Raw genomic sequence first — 20463 nt, 5'->3', positions numbered from 1 at the left:
ATTAAGCGATGTTTCAGTAACATTAAAAGTAAATATGTTGGACTCATTGGCAACATAACTACTGACAACATTCTCCATTTCGCTAATGGTTTCACTTGTAGGCAAATGATTATACACATTACCAAAGTATTGTTTTAAACATTCGCATGCTACTGAATTATCTTCTATAATAATTCCATTCTCGGATAATCTATTAATATTTGCTTTTCTTTTGTAACCGATGATATTATATACTGCTTTATGTGCCCTAGGTCCCGGTTTTATTTTCTTAAGCTTTTCGGAAAATAATCTAGACTGTTCAATTTCGACTTGCCGTTTGATGATAATATTTAATAATTGGACTTGTTTTGATAACAAACGATAAGTTGCATCCAATCTATTGGAATTCCTGTTAAATAATCTTTTCAATTCCTTCTGCCAGGAATATTTTAATTTAAAAAGAGCTTTTATGGAATCTGAAACTACGACCCTTTTGTTTACATTAATGCATTCAGCATGTCGGGTCTGGTTGCAACTTATAACATCAGATAAATTTTCGATATAATTATCAATTTCAGAGTTAGAAAGATTTATGTTTGGATTGGGAAAATTTATCAGTAACTCATCCCTTACATCATCTCGGAAGGTGTTCCAATTAGTATTTTTATATGACGTATAATATCTTGGTGGATTTAGGAGTATTGATAGGGAAGATAACTTTAAATGTAATTTGAGGGGAAAATGATCTGAAAACGTAGGTAGTGTATTTATATGAAAATTTCGTGACACTGGATCAACCAAATTTGTACTTACTAAGAAGTGATCTAAAAATGAATCTCCATTAGGAAAAGATGGAATTGTATCTGAGATTCTTACAAAATCTACCGATTGTTGAAGCCATGTATGTAAGATATTACCATTTACATTGTTTAATGTGTCACCCCAAAAGGAATGCCTAGAGTTAAAATCTCCACCTATTACTAATCCGTAAAAATTTTGGGAAGCATTATACAGAGCTGTTAAACTATCTAAATATTGCGCCCGATCTGCATTGCAAGATATATAAATTGATCCAATTAATATATTCCGTTCAATACCATCTAAAACAATGTTAATACTTAAAAACAAGCTTGGGAAATTAAAGCCTAATACCTGAAACCTACGAAATTTATAAGACTTTTTTAAAGTTATAGCAACCCCTTGTGAGCTGTTGTCTCTAATGAATGTGTAATTTTCTAGTGTAACTCTATGATTATCTCTTAAATGCGTTTCTTGTATAAAACCAAAATCAATTTTGTTTGCATTTAGTATGTTTGTCAATTCAATTCTCCGGCTCACTTCTCTAAGTGACCTAACGTTAAATGTGAGAAAATTTAGTGAATTACGACCCATATTTATGTTTAATTTCTTCTAGAATTTCTAGACATTGACTTTTTGCCTCTTCTTTTTTTAAAGTTCTAAAATTTCTAAGGAATGTTTCTATCTTGTCTTCTAATGTCGGAGTATCAGGTTGACAAATAGAGTTTGCTATTTTCAAAAATTCTTCAATTAAGGGAGGCTTGCGTCTGATTTTAGTCGAATCAGTAAAACAATCTGCAAATTTTCGTCTAGGTTCTATAGACCCAAGATTATTCATAACATTATTTTTAGCTAGAAAAAGTTTTTCCCTCGCATGTGACTTAATTTCTTCCTTTTTCCTTACATACTCTTTATATGCAGGACAACCCCTGTAATTAGAAGGATGTCCAGTCGTTTTGCAATTAGCACAATAAGGCTTATTTTCTTCGCTAGACACAAATTTGCATTCACCTTGTCCATGCTTTTGATCACATTTTATACAAACATTCACTCTGCTATAATTTTTAGAAATATGATCCCATTGCTGGCAGCGATAACACTGGACAACCTTTAAATTTGATTTAGGGGTTTCCCAAGTACTTTTTTGTTCACAAACATATCTTATACCCTTGAGCTCATTGGCGGATTTTCCGGGTAATAGTGTAATTAGAAACAAACCAGTGTCAGTATTATTTTTCCGTGAAAATTCGGTGGTAAATTTTGTAACGGTGTCCACCGTATTGGGAACCATAGAATCAATATCTTCTTTAATGTAAATTAAATCTGTCTTATAATGAAGTCCCCTTAGGACTAATCTGGTACGTTTTAGTTGCTTGGGAGTATATGTGTATGCAGGGATTTCTTTATGTTTAAGAAGTTCAAACATTTCTGCATGAACAGAAGGATCTTTTATGTAAAGTTTACACTTCCTTTGACTTCTATTGACAATTTTGAAAACTACATTTTTTTGTTTCAGTGTATGTATGAGATCTGTTACGTTAATATTAAAAAGAAAAATTGGCGGACAAAATCCCTTAAGGTTAATGATTGATTTAGGCGTGGACTCACTTCTAAGTGGTGTCTTGTTTTGTTCATTTGTCACATTTTCAGTTGGTGTTTGAGAAGGTTGGGCCCTTGGAACTAAGGGATCAAAAAGAATATCAATGTCTCCAAGCAGAGAAAAACGATTTTGAGAGTTTTGATTTAAATTTAGTGGAACTTCTGAGGCTTCATTGATCCTTGGCCGTTTAGTGTGAGATTGGCCAAAATCGTTCGAAATAGAATCTTTATTACTAACCTTTGCAATCGGACAAGTCGCCGAAATTTCAGTTTGAGAATCATCTTCATGGAATCTTCTTTCGTCAATATCTTTGTGTTTGGTCCTTGATCTAATAATAGCATTTTTAGCCTTTAAATTATTGATGGAAACTTCAGAATTATTCATTAATTCATCTTGAGAAATATCTGCATTTATCTTCGTGTTGATTCTTTTTGACTTTCTGATATCTCCAGATTTGTCAGGAGGCACGTTTTCAGATGATATCCATTCATCTGCAGGCAATGGATCAGCCATATTGATATTAATTAAATGTTTTTAGATCCAATATAAAAATTGTTTTTTTTTTTAATTTTTTTTTCTCTATTTTTCAAGACACAGAAATATACGTCTATTCAGTTCGAAAATATCGATAAAAGCCAATTTAAGGGTAAATATGCGCCGATTATGGAACGAGAATCACAGGGTATCGTTCAGAGCGTCGTTGAGGGAATGAGAGGAAGCCAAAACTGTGACTTTAGATCCCAAAAATAAAATAAATTCGTCAAATTATGGGCAAATTTTGGAAAGCCTTATGTATGTCCTAATTATCAAACTTAGACTCAATAAGATGTACCATTGAAGGACATTTGAAACTAAAAATGAATCAAAGTAACCGATTTCTAATATACATAACGATATATTCACATATTGTGTATGAAAATTACCTTAAAGTAACCTATACTTATATCGTTCTTATTTATGTGGCCAGGTCGATTTATGACTATTTTAATAAATCGTGGTTTCTTTCGTATGAACGAGGGAGAATTAAAACACGTTTTGTCTTTATTTGAAAGTGCTTACCGTGTACTTTATTTACAAATTTTGTTCCATATAGATATTCAAATATTTGGAACGTAGCAAGTCAAATACTTTTTAATACGATGTCGTTCTTAATTGTATGGCCGCCACTGTATATCCAAATCTGAACCGATTTCGATATTATTTGGTACATTTATTTATAGACCTAATTCCGTCATAAATACCAAATTTCATCAAAATTGGACAGATATGGCGTGTTTGGTGCATCAAATACATCAAATCGGACGAAAATATATATGGGAGCTATATCCAAATCTGAACCGATTTTCACCTAAAGCAATAGCGTTCTTCCGACGGCTAAAAATATTATCTTGCCCAATTTTCAGCCAAATCGGACAACAAATGCGACCTGTACGTTGCGAACGGACGGACGGACATGCATAAATCGACTCAGAAAGTGTTCTATGCATATCCCTAGAAGGAACTATGGGACTATCTCTTTTCCTTATGCATGTTACATACAAATGCACTAACACATAATACCCCTTACCACAGTGTGGTGTAGAGTATAAATACTTTATTTACATTAGTTTTATTAGAAAACTACGTAGGGCAACATCAAAAGTATATCTTTAAAGTTTGCCTTTTAAGAAAGCGTGTAGAAAAATGTCTCATATCTGCAATCATCCAATTTTTTGAATATGAACAAAATAATTGTTCCACGTGCATTTAAGATGCTGAGGGCCTCAAAAAATAGTTTGGTTGAGGAATTAATGCCTTAAAGATACGCTTTTTTTGGTCGATCCTTACATAAAGGGCTATCAACTGAAATACTATCAACTAACATATTTACAGTGTTAGTCCTAAACTCAACTACAAATATTTTTTGGTCTGTTCCTTTACTTTTAAAAATGGTAAAACCGGCAATGGTAGTAAAAGTTGTAAATTGATGCCATATGAATTGTATGGTGCCTGAAGTAAAGGAACGCTTTTCGAGTAAAAAGTGGTAAAACTTGAAGATTCTTGCACGTAAAGGAACAGAGCTTTTATTGTCCATCTTCTTCCACATTCCTATTTTTTAACAAAAAAAAAAAAAAAAAATGAATACGATTTATATTGTTGGTGTAAACAGTATATAATTTAAAACACATTGCCACATGTCTATGTTAAACAAATATAAAATAGGCCAAAATGGAGAAGTTTAACCATGTTTATTTGACCATTCCCTTGCAATGGAATATCTGAATTTCAAATAGAAATTCTGAATTTCAAATGGAATTTCGGTATATCAATCGATGTCGTTGTATGCGCTCAACGACAAAAATCTGAAATTCAAATGATGTTTTCTAAATTGCAACTGGTATTTTCTGAACTACGGTTGAAAATGGTGTAGTACCAAAATAAAGCCAAGGGTCTGTAGATTTCAAAACTGTTTAGACTTTTTGCGGACACTTACGGTTTTAGCAGTTATGGCCAAAACTTTAGCCAGGTTTTTATGTGCTGAATTTATATTTTTTGGAATATTTTTAAGTAATTTTATTATCCTTTCTTACATTTATGTTCAATATAATGTGTTTTGTGCTATCGGTGATGTCTTTTGTTATGGTTACATGGAGCCGCACTAAAAACTCGTGAAAGAAAAATAAAAGGTTTGGGGGTAACACTTTAATAAATATGTTTTCTTGTTTGGGACTCCCTAATGTTGCACCACGCCAAAATGTGAAAAATTTCCCCGCACTGAGAACCAAAAATGCCTTATTACAGATAATTCTGCAGAAAAAGGTGATTAAATCTTATAAAGTACCGAAGAATGGATGGTAACCCTATATGGAGGCTGTGGTCAAAAGTGGATCGATATCGCATTTCTTTATAAGCTGGTTTTCTGAACTCTGAGTCCAAATTAAACCCATTGGGTTAACTTCTGCCGAAATAAATGGAGATATATATATCATATGGGAGTACACCAAATCATGGACCAATACTGACAATTCTTCGCGGTAAGGTTTACTATGCAATAAGAACTCCTGGTACCGGATTACAGCAAATCCGATTGAAGAACGTGTTGGTAACAGTAAAATACTTCAAATCAGTATGATTCGTTACATGGAAACCACGCGAAAACTTGGACCTAGGACTACAATATTTTTGTTAGAGTGTTAATGGCCACTAGGGTCCATTGATACAAATTTCAGTTCGATATATTGGGCACTAGGACCCATTGATAAAAATTTCAGTTCGATATATTACACTGTACAACAAAATCGAATTTTTTTAAAATTACAAGAAACCCCGCAAAGATTATGCTCAATCAAAAATGTTTTTGAAATATCTATGGTGAATATATATAGGGAAAATATTGATAATCCAGATCGGACTTTGAAAAATTACGTATTTTAGTACTATAAACTAAAATAACGTCATCACGATAAGTCATAGGTTTCTGATATAGTATGTGAAAATGCGGGGATAGTCTACGGCTATTGTTTAGTGAATATATGTATATCTGACATACGAGTCCTAACATCCATGGTTTTGGCATGGTCCTAAATACTCTAATGATGGTGAATAGAAACGGTAGAATATGGTCCTAAATCATATATAAAAAGCGAAAGCTTCTGGAGATGTTAAATATTATAGCTACAAATTTCTTTTGTTCAGAGACTCATAATGCAATTTGATTTGGAACATTTCTTCTTTTGACACAACCCCCAAAAAGTGAGATATTTTAGGAGATTTTGACTCAGTATTGAACTAATTTTAATTAAGAGTCTAAAAGTTTAACAAATAATTATATCTATATATCTATCTAATTTTGTAACGGCATTTTCTTAACAAAGTATTTTACTCAGATATCTAGTTTGTTCTAGGACTTACAATGAAATTTTGTGTAGAATATTTCTTCTTTTAACACCTTTCGTCTGAAACTAAATTTCATGTTACTCTTTCATGCATAAACTCGAAAAAAGAACAAAACAAATTTATTCAAAAAATATTTGGGTGTTTTGTTGGCAAACTTGATGTATATATTTTCTTGATATATATTGCAAATATATATTTCATTTATTCGGCGACTTAGATTGAAATTTGATGGAGATTATTTTTGTCTTTGTCGTCTTCTATCTAGAATGAAGTTTTGTGGGACAAAACTTAATAAACTCAGATAAAGTACAACATTAACCCTAAAACGTGATTTTACTTTTGGCAGAATCCTGGCGTTTAGGTACGATTTATAGTTTTGGTGTATTCAGGGACCTATAGTAAAATTTTATGACAAATAATTTTGTAGAATATTTTGATCTGATACGATCACATTTTAAAGGAGTTTTTAAACGTTTTTTTAAAAAAAGGACCAACAAGACCCCTTTAGTGACTCGCATGAGGGTTAATTTTTTTCAAATAAAGATACCCCGCATTTTTGTCACCAATATTGCCAAAGACACTTTATACCTAAAATGCAAGGATTCCAAGGAATCTGATGTTGAATATTTCAAAACCTGTAGAAATGGGCGGAACTTGCCACGCCTATTTAGGTTACTTCCCGACGTAAACTTTCAAAACGCCGATACACGTGTCTTCTTTTTTTCGGTCCTCTTTCATAATCTGGTCGAATTACCTTGTAATTTTTTTGTGTTGTACAGTGTTATCTAGAAGTATTTTTGTCACACCTTTCGTATGTAAGTGACACCACTGTGCCTTGGTGTGACTCCTATTATTTTGATCACAGCTGTATATTTATAGTAGGATAAACATAAAGACTATATTTTTTATGTTTTTATTTTAGTTTTTGGGAACTTAATGGTATGATGAATTTTAATCCTTCGATTAGTGAATAGATCCGTGTGGACCTTTTTCATTTTCAAACTCAAATTAATTTTCAACGAAATTTTGTGGGGAATCGTTAAAAAAGTTTGAACCAAATCGCTTGCTACGTCTATGAGAAATCGCGCGTACCATTTCAGCGAATATTTTCGCATTTTTGTGGGGGAGGTACCGGAAAGAGTGGACCTGTAAGCACCACCTTCGGATTTCATCTAATATTTGAAGAAATATTTCAATATTTCCAAACGCAGTATTCGGTTCGAGCCCTCTAGCCACGACATATGGTACCATAGGGGTTTTTACAACTTTCGGGCTGTTTTCTCAAGAAGTATGAACTTGCCCCTGAAACAACTTTTACTGCCGCAATTGAGGCAGCGAATGCAAGTTGCTTCAACAAAAATCAAAGTGATTCGAGAGCGGGTCTTAAAGTGAATTTATCCAAAATTTTGTATGGAAGGTACCCGAAGGAGTGGACAAATATAGTCCATATTCTAACCTGATCTATATCTTGTAGATATTTTAGGATGTGTAAAGTATGGACCAATTTTTCCGAACATTTGTGAACTTTTGTGGGGGAGGTACCTGAAGGAATGGACCGATCTTCGAACTTAAACTAAGTTTGCACAAAATATTACGAAGGCCAAATTGTGGACCGAATCGGCAGATCCATTCGAGAGCTATCTTGCGCTCCAACCACTACATACGGTGTCACAGGGCTTTTTTGTACCTCAGCAAGTATGGACTTGCCCCTGATGAAACTTGTACCGTCGTATGGACGGCAGTGAATACAAGTTGCTAAAAGAAAAATCAACGCGATTCGAGAGATGGCCATAAACTGTATTTTTCCGTAATTTTGTGTGGATATTGCAAACTCATATTACTCTGGTAGAAAGTTTACGCTTTACAAATCGGTCACTCCCTACAAGAGTTATCGTGCGCACAAACTTTCCGAACATTTTCGAACTTTTGTGGAGTAGGTACCGGAAGGAGTGGACCGATGTAGCTCATCTTCGAACTTAAAGTAAGTTTGGGCAAAATATTACGAAAGCCAAAATTTGAACCGAATCGGTTCATCCGTTCGATAGTTATCGTGCGCTACAGCCAGCAGGACAGACGGACATGTCTAGACTCCAAATTGTCTGAAACACATTTCGTCCAAACATACTTGGGGTCTAAAACCATTATTTCGATGAGGCACATTTTCATCGTATCAACGTGTATATCAAGCTTTTTGTAGAAAATTAACTTATGTTGAAACTGAGGTATGGGGTATTGTAACTCGCGATCAGTTTAACTATACCATAACTTTTGACCACATTTCGGCAAAATTAACTGTTTTAGCCCGATTCACCGAGGGGTTTCTTAAAATAATAATTTGAGCGGAAGCTGTGGTCGTACTAATGTAAAAAAATCGGAAAAAATCTTTGAAATAAACGAGTTTCATTATGTTATTTTCCAATTAGTGGTTTTACAACACAATTTAGAGCTTAACTCTCAAAGGAGAAGTTAAAGAGCACACTTCAGAGTTGAAGTTTCTAATTTATGATTTTCTAATATATCCACTGTATCTACCTCAAACGGATGCTGACATTTTGAAACCTCAAAAATGGGGTTTTTGAATTTTTGCTCTAATCGGGACGCGCAGCTGGATTTCCCTAAAAGCTTATTATTGGATTGTAGTACTCGCGTTTTCGCATTTTTTTAATGTATAACATGAGGGTGTAGCCCTCACAGGATCACAGTAATCTGCGCCCAAACACGAAATTTTTGTGCGTAAATTTTTCTCAAAAACCTATTTTTTTGGTTTAAAAATTACAAACGTCAATCGATTTCCGTGGAAACCCGCGTAAATTTAGTTTTTTTGAGTTCTGAATCTAACAAGCCACGACGCGTAAAAATCCACCCACTAGATCGGCGGATATGATACCCCTCAAATTTTGAAAATTTGCAAAAAATTATTTTGAAAATATCGCATATTAAAACGCGTTTTGGATGTGTCAGTTCTACTCAAATAAATAGATCGATACGCGTGTTTAAACTGCGCGAAAACAGATATTTAAAAACTCTCGTAAATCCAGAGATATAATAGATTTTTTCTAAAAATTGAGTGCGATGCTACATCCACGGTTCTTGATGGATCGCATTGAAACGGCATAGAATGATGTATTTTTTAATGGTGATTATTGAAATCGGATGCGCATAAAATGTAAATGAACTTCGCGGAAATTATGACCATTTTACTGTGTTTTGCACCCTAATATGCAGCAGATGCTACATCGTGGCCGCCAAATAGAATTTGACAAACTGTACATCAAATAAAAGGGATTGATTCGCTGTGTTGGAAAATCGGATGCGCATCATGTCATTTTCATAATTACGCGGTTTATATGCGTCTCAAATGTTGTAATATTCAATATAACATTATTTTAACGTTATGCCACAATTATAATTCCTTGTGATTTAATATAAGGTTCTAATAATATTATCCAATAGGAAAACTTTAAGCGAAAAATTTGTTACAACGGAATATCATTATTATTGCGTGAAATTTTGACGAAAATGCCGAAGAACTCAAACATTTTTTCTCCAACTTTTCCTATAAAACCATAAAAAAATAAAATTAGAATAATATGATTTTAATTTTTTCGTAATATTTTCTTCGTATTTTTGCAAATAACATGAATACTATAGCTCCAACCTTCACAACTTAGGTTTCATTTTATTCCTCAAAATGTCTGGATGCTGTTATATTTTTTTTATATATTTTTCGTAAGTATGAGCGCTATTGTTTCAAAAATATGTTTGTAAATACGTGAAATTATTTAACAAATTTGATTTTTCGCGAATCCATTGAGACTTCGCGATTATTTTTTGCATCATCGCAAAGGTTACGAATTCAGTTAACGATAATAGGATATAACAGCTAACTATATTAAGCCGCGATTTTTTTAGAATTTTTTCTAATTATCATAATTAAAACGGTCATATCTTTTGCGCGCAACGAGCAAAGTTAGTAACGAGAACAGATTCGGAATGCTGATTTTTTCTTAATCTATGTACCAAAAATCATTGATGTAGTATCAAAAAATTTTTTTAATTTTTTTGAAATGGAAAAGACAATTTTAGACATTTTTCCTGATATACCCTCCTTAGCCTAAAGGCTGAGGGTATAAAAAAAAAACAAAAAAAGTCCCAAAATTTGACCTTTGACTCCGAACGACTTTTTGACACAAATGGGATAGATGGGGACTTTTAGGACGTTGCTTCTAATGGCAAAACCTAAACTTTCGCCAAAATTCAGAGTGGACCAATGAAGTGGATCGATAAGTCAGTCCATGTTTGATCTTAATCTATGTTTGGACAAAATATGAGGTGTAACGTTTGTACCAAATCGGTTGATCGGTTCAGCCGGATAGAAGAACATACCTAAATCGACTCCGAATTGTCTGAAAATGAATTCGTCGAAGCATACTTGGGGTCTAAAGTTTACAGTATGTAGGTGAAATAAGGAAAAAGTCACCTCTGAATGTATCCTAGAAAACATCAATGATTTCATTAATTTTTCGTTGGGGTTAAGCTGAATGGTCTTATAATCTTATACTTATACCAAATTTTTTTTTATTTTGTAACTGCGAATATTGTAATTAACAGACCAAGCCTGACCTTTCATTTATATTACAAGAGATTTCATGACATGGGATGTACAGAGCCATTATAGTCATAGATAACGACTGGCTTACATCTTGTGCTGATGGAAAAAGTCCTACACTGATGGTTACGATGTTGTTTATACCATTCCATTCATAAAATAAGTAAAATGGGATTTAAACCAAAGCTTACAATTTTATATAATGAAAATATCTCTATCCGTTAAAAACAGCTAGAGACCATAATTGCTTTTCGTAATCGAACCATTAACATGGCCCTTAATATGGCTTAAAATATATTAAGTATTTTAGCAATAAAAGTATAAAGTAAAGGTTAAACAACTTTAAATAGTTCAGATTTTAAATTAAGTGTTTCTTTCCATAATTTAATTTTTATTCTTAAGGATATACTTTTAACTTAAGGTTTACATTCCAAGTGAATGATTTTAACTGGCGGTGGTATATCGCCTTGGTGTGTTGAAGATACCCATTTACTTGCAGCTTTGACATAAGTTGTGTTTTTTTAATTTATTTTTTATATGATTTTTTTTGTATTTGTTGTGCTTTTGTCGATTTTTTTTTTGCCCATATTGTGTCTTCTAAAAGAGCCATGGTGGAGTGAGGCAGGTGTATGATGAGGGGCAAAATAGTGTGGACAAAAGTGAATACTATGGGTTTTATGGTGGGGTTTCTCCATGGCATGGAGGGACACGGAGATGTAAAGATAACCAAACAAAACTTACTACAACAAGAGTTCGTCGTTATGCGCCTTGGTTGTTGTAGATTTTTTATATTATTATTTTGTTTTTTTTTTTCTGTGTTCCTCTGTTTCTCATTTTTCTTGTGTCAGTGGTGGCGGTGCTGGTGCTGGCTGGCGTTGTGGTTGTTGTAGCTATTCTAGCCATAGCCAAGCGCTCCAGCAGTTGACCATGTAGTATGTTGGTTGGTTGGGTCGTCTCTTGATGTGTGTGTTTATTTTTTATTTTTATTATTTTTTCCTTTTTCATTTTTGCGCTTTTTTCTCATTTACTTGGGTATGTATTTTTTCTTGGTTGCCTTTGGTTCCCTTAGTAGCCTTAAAGCCGCATAGGGCTAAAGTAGTACATATTTCTGAGGAGCTTAACAAAAAAAAAAAGCAAACGATTTTAGTTTTTAATATAGAGACAATTTTTTTTAGTAATTAACACTTTTTATTAAACTATTTGAAATGTTTAATAATTAAATACCTCGTTTCTTTTGTTTTGTTTATTTACAGTTGTTTCAAGTTCCCGGCTATAATATACCCACCTGTGTGAAGTGTTCGGAACATTTGACAAATAGTGGTAATGGGTTTTATCAATCTGTAGCTGCCTCCGCTGCATCCGGACAACCGGCCTTGTCTGCAACAGCTGCTGCCGCCGCCGTCGCCGCTGTGGTAAACAGTACAACAAACTCCTCCAACGCATTGAATCAACAGCAAATGCCTCAGCAATTACAACAACAACAACAGCAACAAAATCAACAGCAATCGCAACAACAATCACAACAGCAGCAACAACAACAACAGCAACAACACCAGCAACTGCAAAATTCCACAAATTCAACAAATAGTCTACAGTCGCAGGACGATTCAGAAGATGTAAGTGTTTGATGTTCTTCACCCACTTTTTGTCAGTGCAGGGCACGGACTAAAAAATGAAATTGGAACTTGCCGCAAAACCTTAACCACCAACACCTTCAAATCCCACATTCTCTCCCCATATCCTCACCCCTCCCTCCTCTTCCATCCATTTATCCTATCCTCCATATCCAACAACAAGTGTGTGTTTCTTTCCCGTCTAAATTGTGAATAGCAAGACGACGACGAAGAAGAAGAAGAAGAAGATGATGATGATGATTGTGTTATAATGTTGTAATATTTTTATCTTAACGAGTGAATTTCTTTTTGTCTTCTCTCTTTTCTTCCCGTTTTTTATCTCCTTTGAAACGATTTTCTGTTTTGTTTTTATTTTGCTTTTCTTATTTATACTACACATGCTGCTTCATTTTCTAACGGATATTTCTATTATATCCTTTGGACATCCACCTACCCCCGCCCCCCCTAAAACACTCTTTTAATTGCTCCTGTCCCACACAAACAAACTATTTTGTTCTAATCATTGCAAACAAAAACAACAACGAAAACAATAAAAAAAAACCCTTCTCCGTCAAAAACACGACAACGAATTTTGTGCATCCTCTCAAATCGTCAACGACGAACTAACGAAAAAAAACTATTCGGTATTCTCTTTTTATCTCTCACTAAAAAACCCGGCTCTCTCGCGCTTCTTCATTCATTTCGCATTTCTAAATCTGCTGCTGTCGTAGCAGACAGTTCAGCAACAGCAACAGCAACCAACGCGCCGTCCACGTCAAAACGGTGTTAAAAATAAATTACAACAAATCACCATGTCCTCCTATGAATTGGAGAAGACCATACAACATTTAGATGTACCTATTATTTGTTTTTGTATAAAACTATTGTAGAAACATTATATTGCTTTTCAAATCACAACAAAAAATGTAAGCTTAAGCTTTTGTCCCCCAAAAAAGAGAGCGCATTAAACAAACGGTTCTTAAAACGAGTAATAACAATAGACGGTTAAACGCTAAAAAACGGGTTTTGAATTGTGCGTAAAATAATTTTTGCTAATATAAACGGTTTAATACTCTACACATTCAAATCGGCCAGTAACGCTTGGGTGTCTTTTTCACTTCTCGCAATTTCGCCAACAGAAAAACAAAAATCAGGTGCATAATTTAATGTAATTACCTATATTTTGTACTGCAACAAATTCATTAAATTTCCATTGAAAAACCAACGAAATTCAATATTTCATAATGTATAAAATTCCACAATATGCATTTAAGCAATTTTAAAATAACTTATTTGTGCTAATATTGTCATTTCCTTTGAAATGAAACACAGTTTTCAGTGTATAACAGTTTGTATAACAGTTACAGATTTTCACAATTAGTGAATTTTTTCGAATTACCACTTGAATTAGCTTTTATTAAGTGATTATAGCCACTTTAAAGGTGTATAACAGTTTGTATAACAGTTACAAATTTCGGAAATTGTGTTCACATGTTTCGAATTCGTGAATATTTCATCGAATAATAAGTGTCCCCATTGGAGTGTTTTGAAAATTTCTATGATAATTTTATTTACATTTAAAAATGAATGTAAACAAGGAAATAATTTAAATAATTTCTAGTCTGCCAATATATAATTAATAATGATATATATTTGCTGCAACTATTTTTGTTATTATAATATTTTCAGCGAAAATAAGTGAAACAAGTTTTCCCTCCAAAAACAAAATATACTTTCTAACAAATGGTGTTGGGTTTTTAATAACAATAACTATTTTTACTAACCAAAGAAACATAACAAATATGATAAATTTTTAATATTTTTATATTTAATTAAACCAGTGTTGGCTGGTTTTTATGGCATTTCGAAAGCGTTGGCTTGGCGATTATAACAGTTATCCATAACTATTTTACTAAGGCGTTAGTATTCATTCGACCGGTGTTGGCTGGTTTGAAGTGTAAACCCAAAGTGTTGGCTTTGGCATAAAATGTTATTTACTAATATAACAGTTTCCAGTGTTGGCTGGTTACTTATAATCTAATTAAACATATACCAGTGTTGGCTGGTTTAAATTGATAAAAATAATAAGATAGGTATAACAGTTTTAAATATTAAAAAAAATGCGCGAAATTTGAATAGAAACATTGGTTTTTATTCAAAATTATGACGAAAAATGTTCAGGAGATTATTTTTAGTTTCTTTTTGTGATGTTAGTTTTTAAGTTTTTTATATTAAGAGATTGTGTTAGTTTTTTAAGATTAAGCATTTGTGATATGTGTTTATTTTAGATAATGAATATAATTTAAATTTAAATAAAAATTAGTGTTAGAGTTTTTTGTTGTACATATTTCTATTTATTTTTCGAATTATAATTTAGAAATTTTATTTTTAGTTCTAATTTAGAAATTTAATATTGAATTATAATTTTTAATTTTAATTTAGAAATTTAATTTTCTAATTTGAATTTAAAAATTTTATTTTTTTAATTATAATTTAAAAAATTTAATTTTAATTTAGAAATTTAATTTTTGTTTTGTTATATTAAGTGTAGGTTTCAAATCGATTTTGTTTACATTGTCAAATGATTTTATGATTTCTAATTGCACCATTTTTAATGCCTTAAATATAATTTTGAGAACATTTGTTAAGTTCTTACATTCTTATACAGGAATCAAACTTTCTTGAAGAGAGTTTAACACAAAAAATACACTTTTTCAGATGAATATAAATAATTATAATGACTATAACAGTTTGTATAACAGTTTAAAAAAAGTAAAAGATGGACCCACATATAATGTATATTCAACAAAGAAAACGAAGAACATTAATCCGATGAACAGTTCCAAAATTTAAGTAGAACCCAAATGTTATAAGAAAACTCGATTGAGCAACGGTTTAGCTCCATTTCATCATATCACAAGTATGGTACCTACAGAATTAAAAATGGGTACTATCATGTGTAACGGTTGATAAACTTTAACAAAATAATAATATGTATGTGTTGAACAAATTAGAATATCAATATTTGAAAAATAAGTAGAAAACGTTTTACACGAGACCACCTTCAATAACAGTTTGCATTGACATCAGCATCGAAACATTCCACAATTTTTTTTGATACTTTCAAGAACTGGATAAGTCGTACGTGCCGTAATAATAATGGGAAGAGTTGGTTAAGAATCGTCATAAGGTAGAATCTCAACACCACTCCTGAAGATTACTGTAATTAACAGTCTGTGAGGATCTAACCAATGGAAGATTTCACACTGCTATGCAGGTGATATAGCAATTCTCTTATGAGAGGAAATAATTCGAATCTACCCATAGGTGTAACACATTCCGCCCTTACAGGATTTTGTTAGGTTAAAACCACATTTGGAACGCCCACATATTTCATGTACTTTAGTTTAGGGCGCGTTTTTTGTCGTAGTAAAAAGCTACTTCACTCGGAGACCTTGTGGTCCATTGTGTTCGTCCTAATAGAGTGCTAAAAAAGAAGTTATAGAAAATATATGTATGTGCATTGTGGACAGAGAGAAGATATTATATAGAAGAAGACCCATGTATTTGCTATGTTTTGTGGTTCTCGCTGCACCATCTCAGACTCTTGGCAAGGACAAGCTGACTTGTTACGTCGGTTTGTCACAAGGTTGCCAGAGATTGTATCTTGTTTTAATCCATGATACGCAACCTCCGGCATAATAAGTGCTAGATTGTCTCTGTTTTTTCACATCTTTGCATAACCTGCAGTAGTCAGAAATTTCATCTCTTTCCCATTTGCAAGGCATTGATCTTATTCCAACCGTTAGTTTCAGGTCTGATTTGAAAATTATATGAAAATTATATATGTGGTTCTTCGTTTGCCTTGGATACCTTACAGCTAGGTTAATTGTGCCCAGCTTGGCTACCCTTATGCCGATTTCTTTGTTCTAGCTTCCGCATGAAGTGGCACAGGGTGATTGAGTTGTCGATATCCGGCTCCGATCAGCTATTGATGTTGCAATGACCCGAGATCCATGACAAAGTAGCTATTGATTTTATTGTATATAAAGCGTTTTCGCGGTCCAAAAACGCCGCAGACTTGATAGTATGCGACCAGATTTGATTTAAGGGCCACTTGACTATCCACGTATATAGTCACCGGCCCAACTATGTCTCCTTTCATAGTGCCTATCAGTACTCAAGTTTTTTTGATTATAACAATTTATATTATAACGATTTATTATATGAGTTGAGTGTATCGCTATAGACACGTCTGCCCCTATTCCCATTTAATCATCGCTATAAATCTCTATACCGTCTAGAGAGGTGGCTCGAAGTTCATCTGTCGTTATATGTAATCAATAATTTCCCCTGAACCCAGTGACAGTTCTGATCGCGGTTGAATCGCAGCATGTCCATATTCGGGGCTGCGCCATGAAATTAGTTTCTTGTTTCTGCACTACAAGATCTAGTGGATGAAAATCAAGCAGCACATTGAGGACCGCCAGAGGAGTACCCTTAATGGCACCAGTGATTAGTATTGATGCCCCGCTCTTTGGACGTTATTTAACTTACGAAAATACGATGCCATGCGCAAGAATTGAACCATGCGTAAGAATTGATAGTCCAGAATGATGCCGGGTGACTCCATTACGCAATGGTAGGATTAATGGGTGGACTTTCTTTCTTGTTTGAAAACAGATCCAGCTAGTCTTTGAGGGTTTCATCCCTTTCAAGTATTTTAGTCGTTCACACAGACTCTCGCTAATACTTTAAATTTTGGCCTCTCAGTATTTCAGTGATGTAAAACTTCCCTACAAGTGGTGTTACAAAGTTATCGACACGCTAAAAATAGAATAGGGCTGAATTCATCAGTTACAAGTTATCCTCTGTCGTCTACAAGTTCTCCTCTGCCGTCTATGGAGGAGCATGTACTTATACCGAAACCAGACATTTGTTATATTACTCTAGTATAATTTTCGGACTTTATTCTGACTTCGGCACATCTTTGAGTACAAATGTCAATAAGTGAACCCCGATTCATATAAGCTCATTGATATGGGACCAATTTTTTCTCCGAGTCCGAATGGCTTGTCTGTTCTAAAACACCGACTGTAGAGAAGTTTTACATTGCTGAAATACTTATGAAATGTCGCCTACATTACGCTGAGGAATATTTTTTCCACAGTTGAAAATGTCCCATTACAAAACTACAAAGTAATGTATTCAAGCTACCTACTGCATTACCAGTAGGCTGAAAAATACTGTGTTACATCTTTACAAGACAAAACTACCCATTTAACTCCTTACTAAGTAATCAGTACGATGTCACAAAGCATGTGTGTCCTTCGTCTACAAAATCGAGATTTGTTCAACGCTTACCGTCGGTAAATGTAATTTTCAAAACAAAAGTACGAAAACTTGTTTATGTGCATGTGAGCGTTTAAACCGGTGGTGCTCAAAATAAAAAATTTGTGCATTAGTCTCTCTGAGCGAGTCTTTCCTTTGCTAAACCACGACAGATGAGAATAAAGAGAACATATGGTGTTGTTGCAGTCACTTTAACGTATATGGTGATCTTGGCTGGTTCAAACCATTGGTGCTCGCTTCCTTACGGTAGCGTAAAAACAAACCACACGTATTCTCTCTTTATTTCTGATTTGCCATTGCTTAACACTACTAATACACCAACTATTCTGAGAATCCCTTGTTTCAGCCATGCACGCGCCTTTACGAAAACGTTAAACATAACTCTCTTTCCCATACAATTGCCAACAATAGCATGCTCTTCGTGTGCATCTCTGCTTGTTTAAACAGACCTTAATGATCGTAAGCGTAGCACAGTGAGCGTAAATTTACTGTCGCTCACAACTTGTGCAGACTCTTAACTGGTGGTGAGCGAGAGTAAATTTATGCTCACGTGAGTGAGACACATTGCCTAACTCTGGTGTAGTGTGTTTAGTAGAGAAGTGTGTTGAAAGAGCATATAATAACTACCCAGCAAACCACTCGTACCGACATCGTAACGAAATCAGAACAAAATTCCGACGATACGTCCGATATCTGATCCGAAATCGTAACGATATCTTAACGAAAGTTGTATGAAGTGGTTGACATAATTTCGGAACGAAATGTCTGAGCGACATCGGATCGATTTCCGTCCGATTTCGTAACGAAATCTGAAGAAAAATCCCTGGGAAATTCGAAAGGGAAATTTCTTTCCGACATTCGTTCCGAAATCGGAACGAAATCGGAACTATTTGCTCTCTGAAAAATCGTTTAGAAATCGGAACGAAATCTGAACGACTTTGCTTCCGAAATTGTTCAGACGTGTCCGACATCAAACATTTGGTTTGCCGGGTACTTTCTTGGTGCGAGATGTTCAAATAATGGATTAGTAGGTAGATTTGCAAGTAGTTACGATTACAAAAATTTCAATAAAAACCCGTTATTTGGTAATGGGAACTTTTCGTGGAGTATGCTGTCTTGCTAGAAATAAAACCCAGGTATTTAACACGTTCGCGGACGTGAATATCATTTTCATGGTGACCTTAGATGACGTGAATGCTATAGCATTCATATGCAAAGTAAATTTTTAGTCATTTACTTGTATACAATCGTAAGTTTTTGTGATTAATGTACATAATACGACTAATTTCATAAATATCCATAATATAACTACTAACGCGTATTCATTTATTTATTTTTATTTTAGAAGAGCAACTGGATTCTCCAATTAGTTGGCCTATAGAGCCAAATAAATTCTCCCTTTCAATTTGCATATTTAAACCCCTTCGTCAATCCTGATGTCGTGGTTTGAGTAGCGCTAATACTGTTTCTCAAAGAGCTTGTAGAAATAATTTTTATCTTTATCGTTGTTCGAGGTATATGTGATGAAAAAGGCTCTTGTGAGTGATTTAATATATTTTGAATGAAGGTGATTTCATCACCAACCCGTGTTAAAGTCCTTTACTCTCCTGTTTTACTTACCAGTTTCTTTTGTTTTTTGTTCTTTTTCGTGTGTATAGTGTATAGTTATATAGTTTTTTTCTAAAACTACTCGAATTCCAAATATTTGTATGTTTAAAAATAAAAATGAATCGAATATATTTGAAAACAAAAACACAAGTTTGGTAGTAATTCGAACGTGAAACAGGCAATTAGGTAAATATGGTAAATATCTAAGGCATAAAAATGGTGCAATTTTTATTTATTTTTCATTTCCTTTATAATTTTATAGGGAAAACATATAACGTGAGACTGTTGGGTCTCGACTAAATCTCATTGGAGATTTATAAGTAATTATAAAACGATAAGAATCAACGACTTAAGCTTGCATTTTCGAATTTTATTAAAAAATAATAAAAAAAAATAAAAATTTTTATATAAAAAGTCTATTTTCAAATGTTGATTTTAAATAGTGTTGAAAAGAATTAAATATTTAAATTAAATTTTTAAATTACTAAAATAAAAATTTGAAATAAATGTAATAAATTAAAAGATATCGAATAAAAACACTATTTACAAAATCCATTTGAAATAAGAATACCCCCCAAAAAATATATCTATCGAATGTTTCTTTTCTTTTTCTTTAATTTTGAAAATTTTTTGCACAAAATTCTTTCCATAGGTGGACTTAGTATCTTGTCCTTTATGTAATAAAACATTTTCAGGGAACTCATCCTTGATCTCACATATACGTAATCATGCAGCTGAAGTGCTAATATTTACAGTAATATGTGCTACTTTATTAATATTTATATAAATAATTGTATAATATTTTACTAACCTCAAAAAGAAATTCAAAAAACAAACAACAAAAAACAACACACCACCAAAATACACATAATTAGATACATTTATGTACTTACTAATCTAAACTAATTTAAGATTTAAGACAACAGAAAAAAAACAACGAAATCAAAGATTTTGAAATTTTTATATGGACCACAAGGCCAGACTTTGTGTTTGGTTTTTGGATTATTATTATATCGTATATGAAGAGA

At 33.3% G+C, this 20463-nt stretch overlaps 1 protein-coding gene across 4 annotated transcripts in view; it reads left to right on the top strand.

Moving 5' to 3' along the window:
• LOC141397934 (uncharacterized) overlaps nucleotides 1-20463 on the top strand; it is a 131283-nt gene that overhangs the window by 77423 nt on the left and 33397 nt on the right. The window contains exons 2-3 of one of the 4 annotated variants that reach the window (XM_073974916.1): nucleotides 12116-12478; nucleotides 13210-13329. In XM_073974916.1, coding sequence (XP_073831017.1) covers nucleotides 12116-12478; nucleotides 13210-13329 — 483 coding nt within the window. Of the gene's footprint in view, nucleotides 1-12115; nucleotides 12479-13206; nucleotides 13630-20463 lie in introns of all 4 variants that reach the window. The other 3 variants (XM_073974915.1, XM_073974918.1, XM_073974917.1) reach the window with 3 other exon arrangements.

Source organism: Musca autumnalis, unplaced genomic scaffold (genome assembly GCF_047663935.1).
Source record: "Musca autumnalis isolate F117 unplaced genomic scaffold, ASM4766393v1 scaffold_3, whole genome shotgun sequence".
In the NCBI taxonomy this organism is placed as follows: domain Eukaryota; kingdom Metazoa; phylum Arthropoda; class Insecta; order Diptera; family Muscidae; genus Musca; species Musca autumnalis.
Note: the sequence above shows the minus strand (reverse complement) of the source record. Positions and strands in the feature narration are given on the sequence as shown.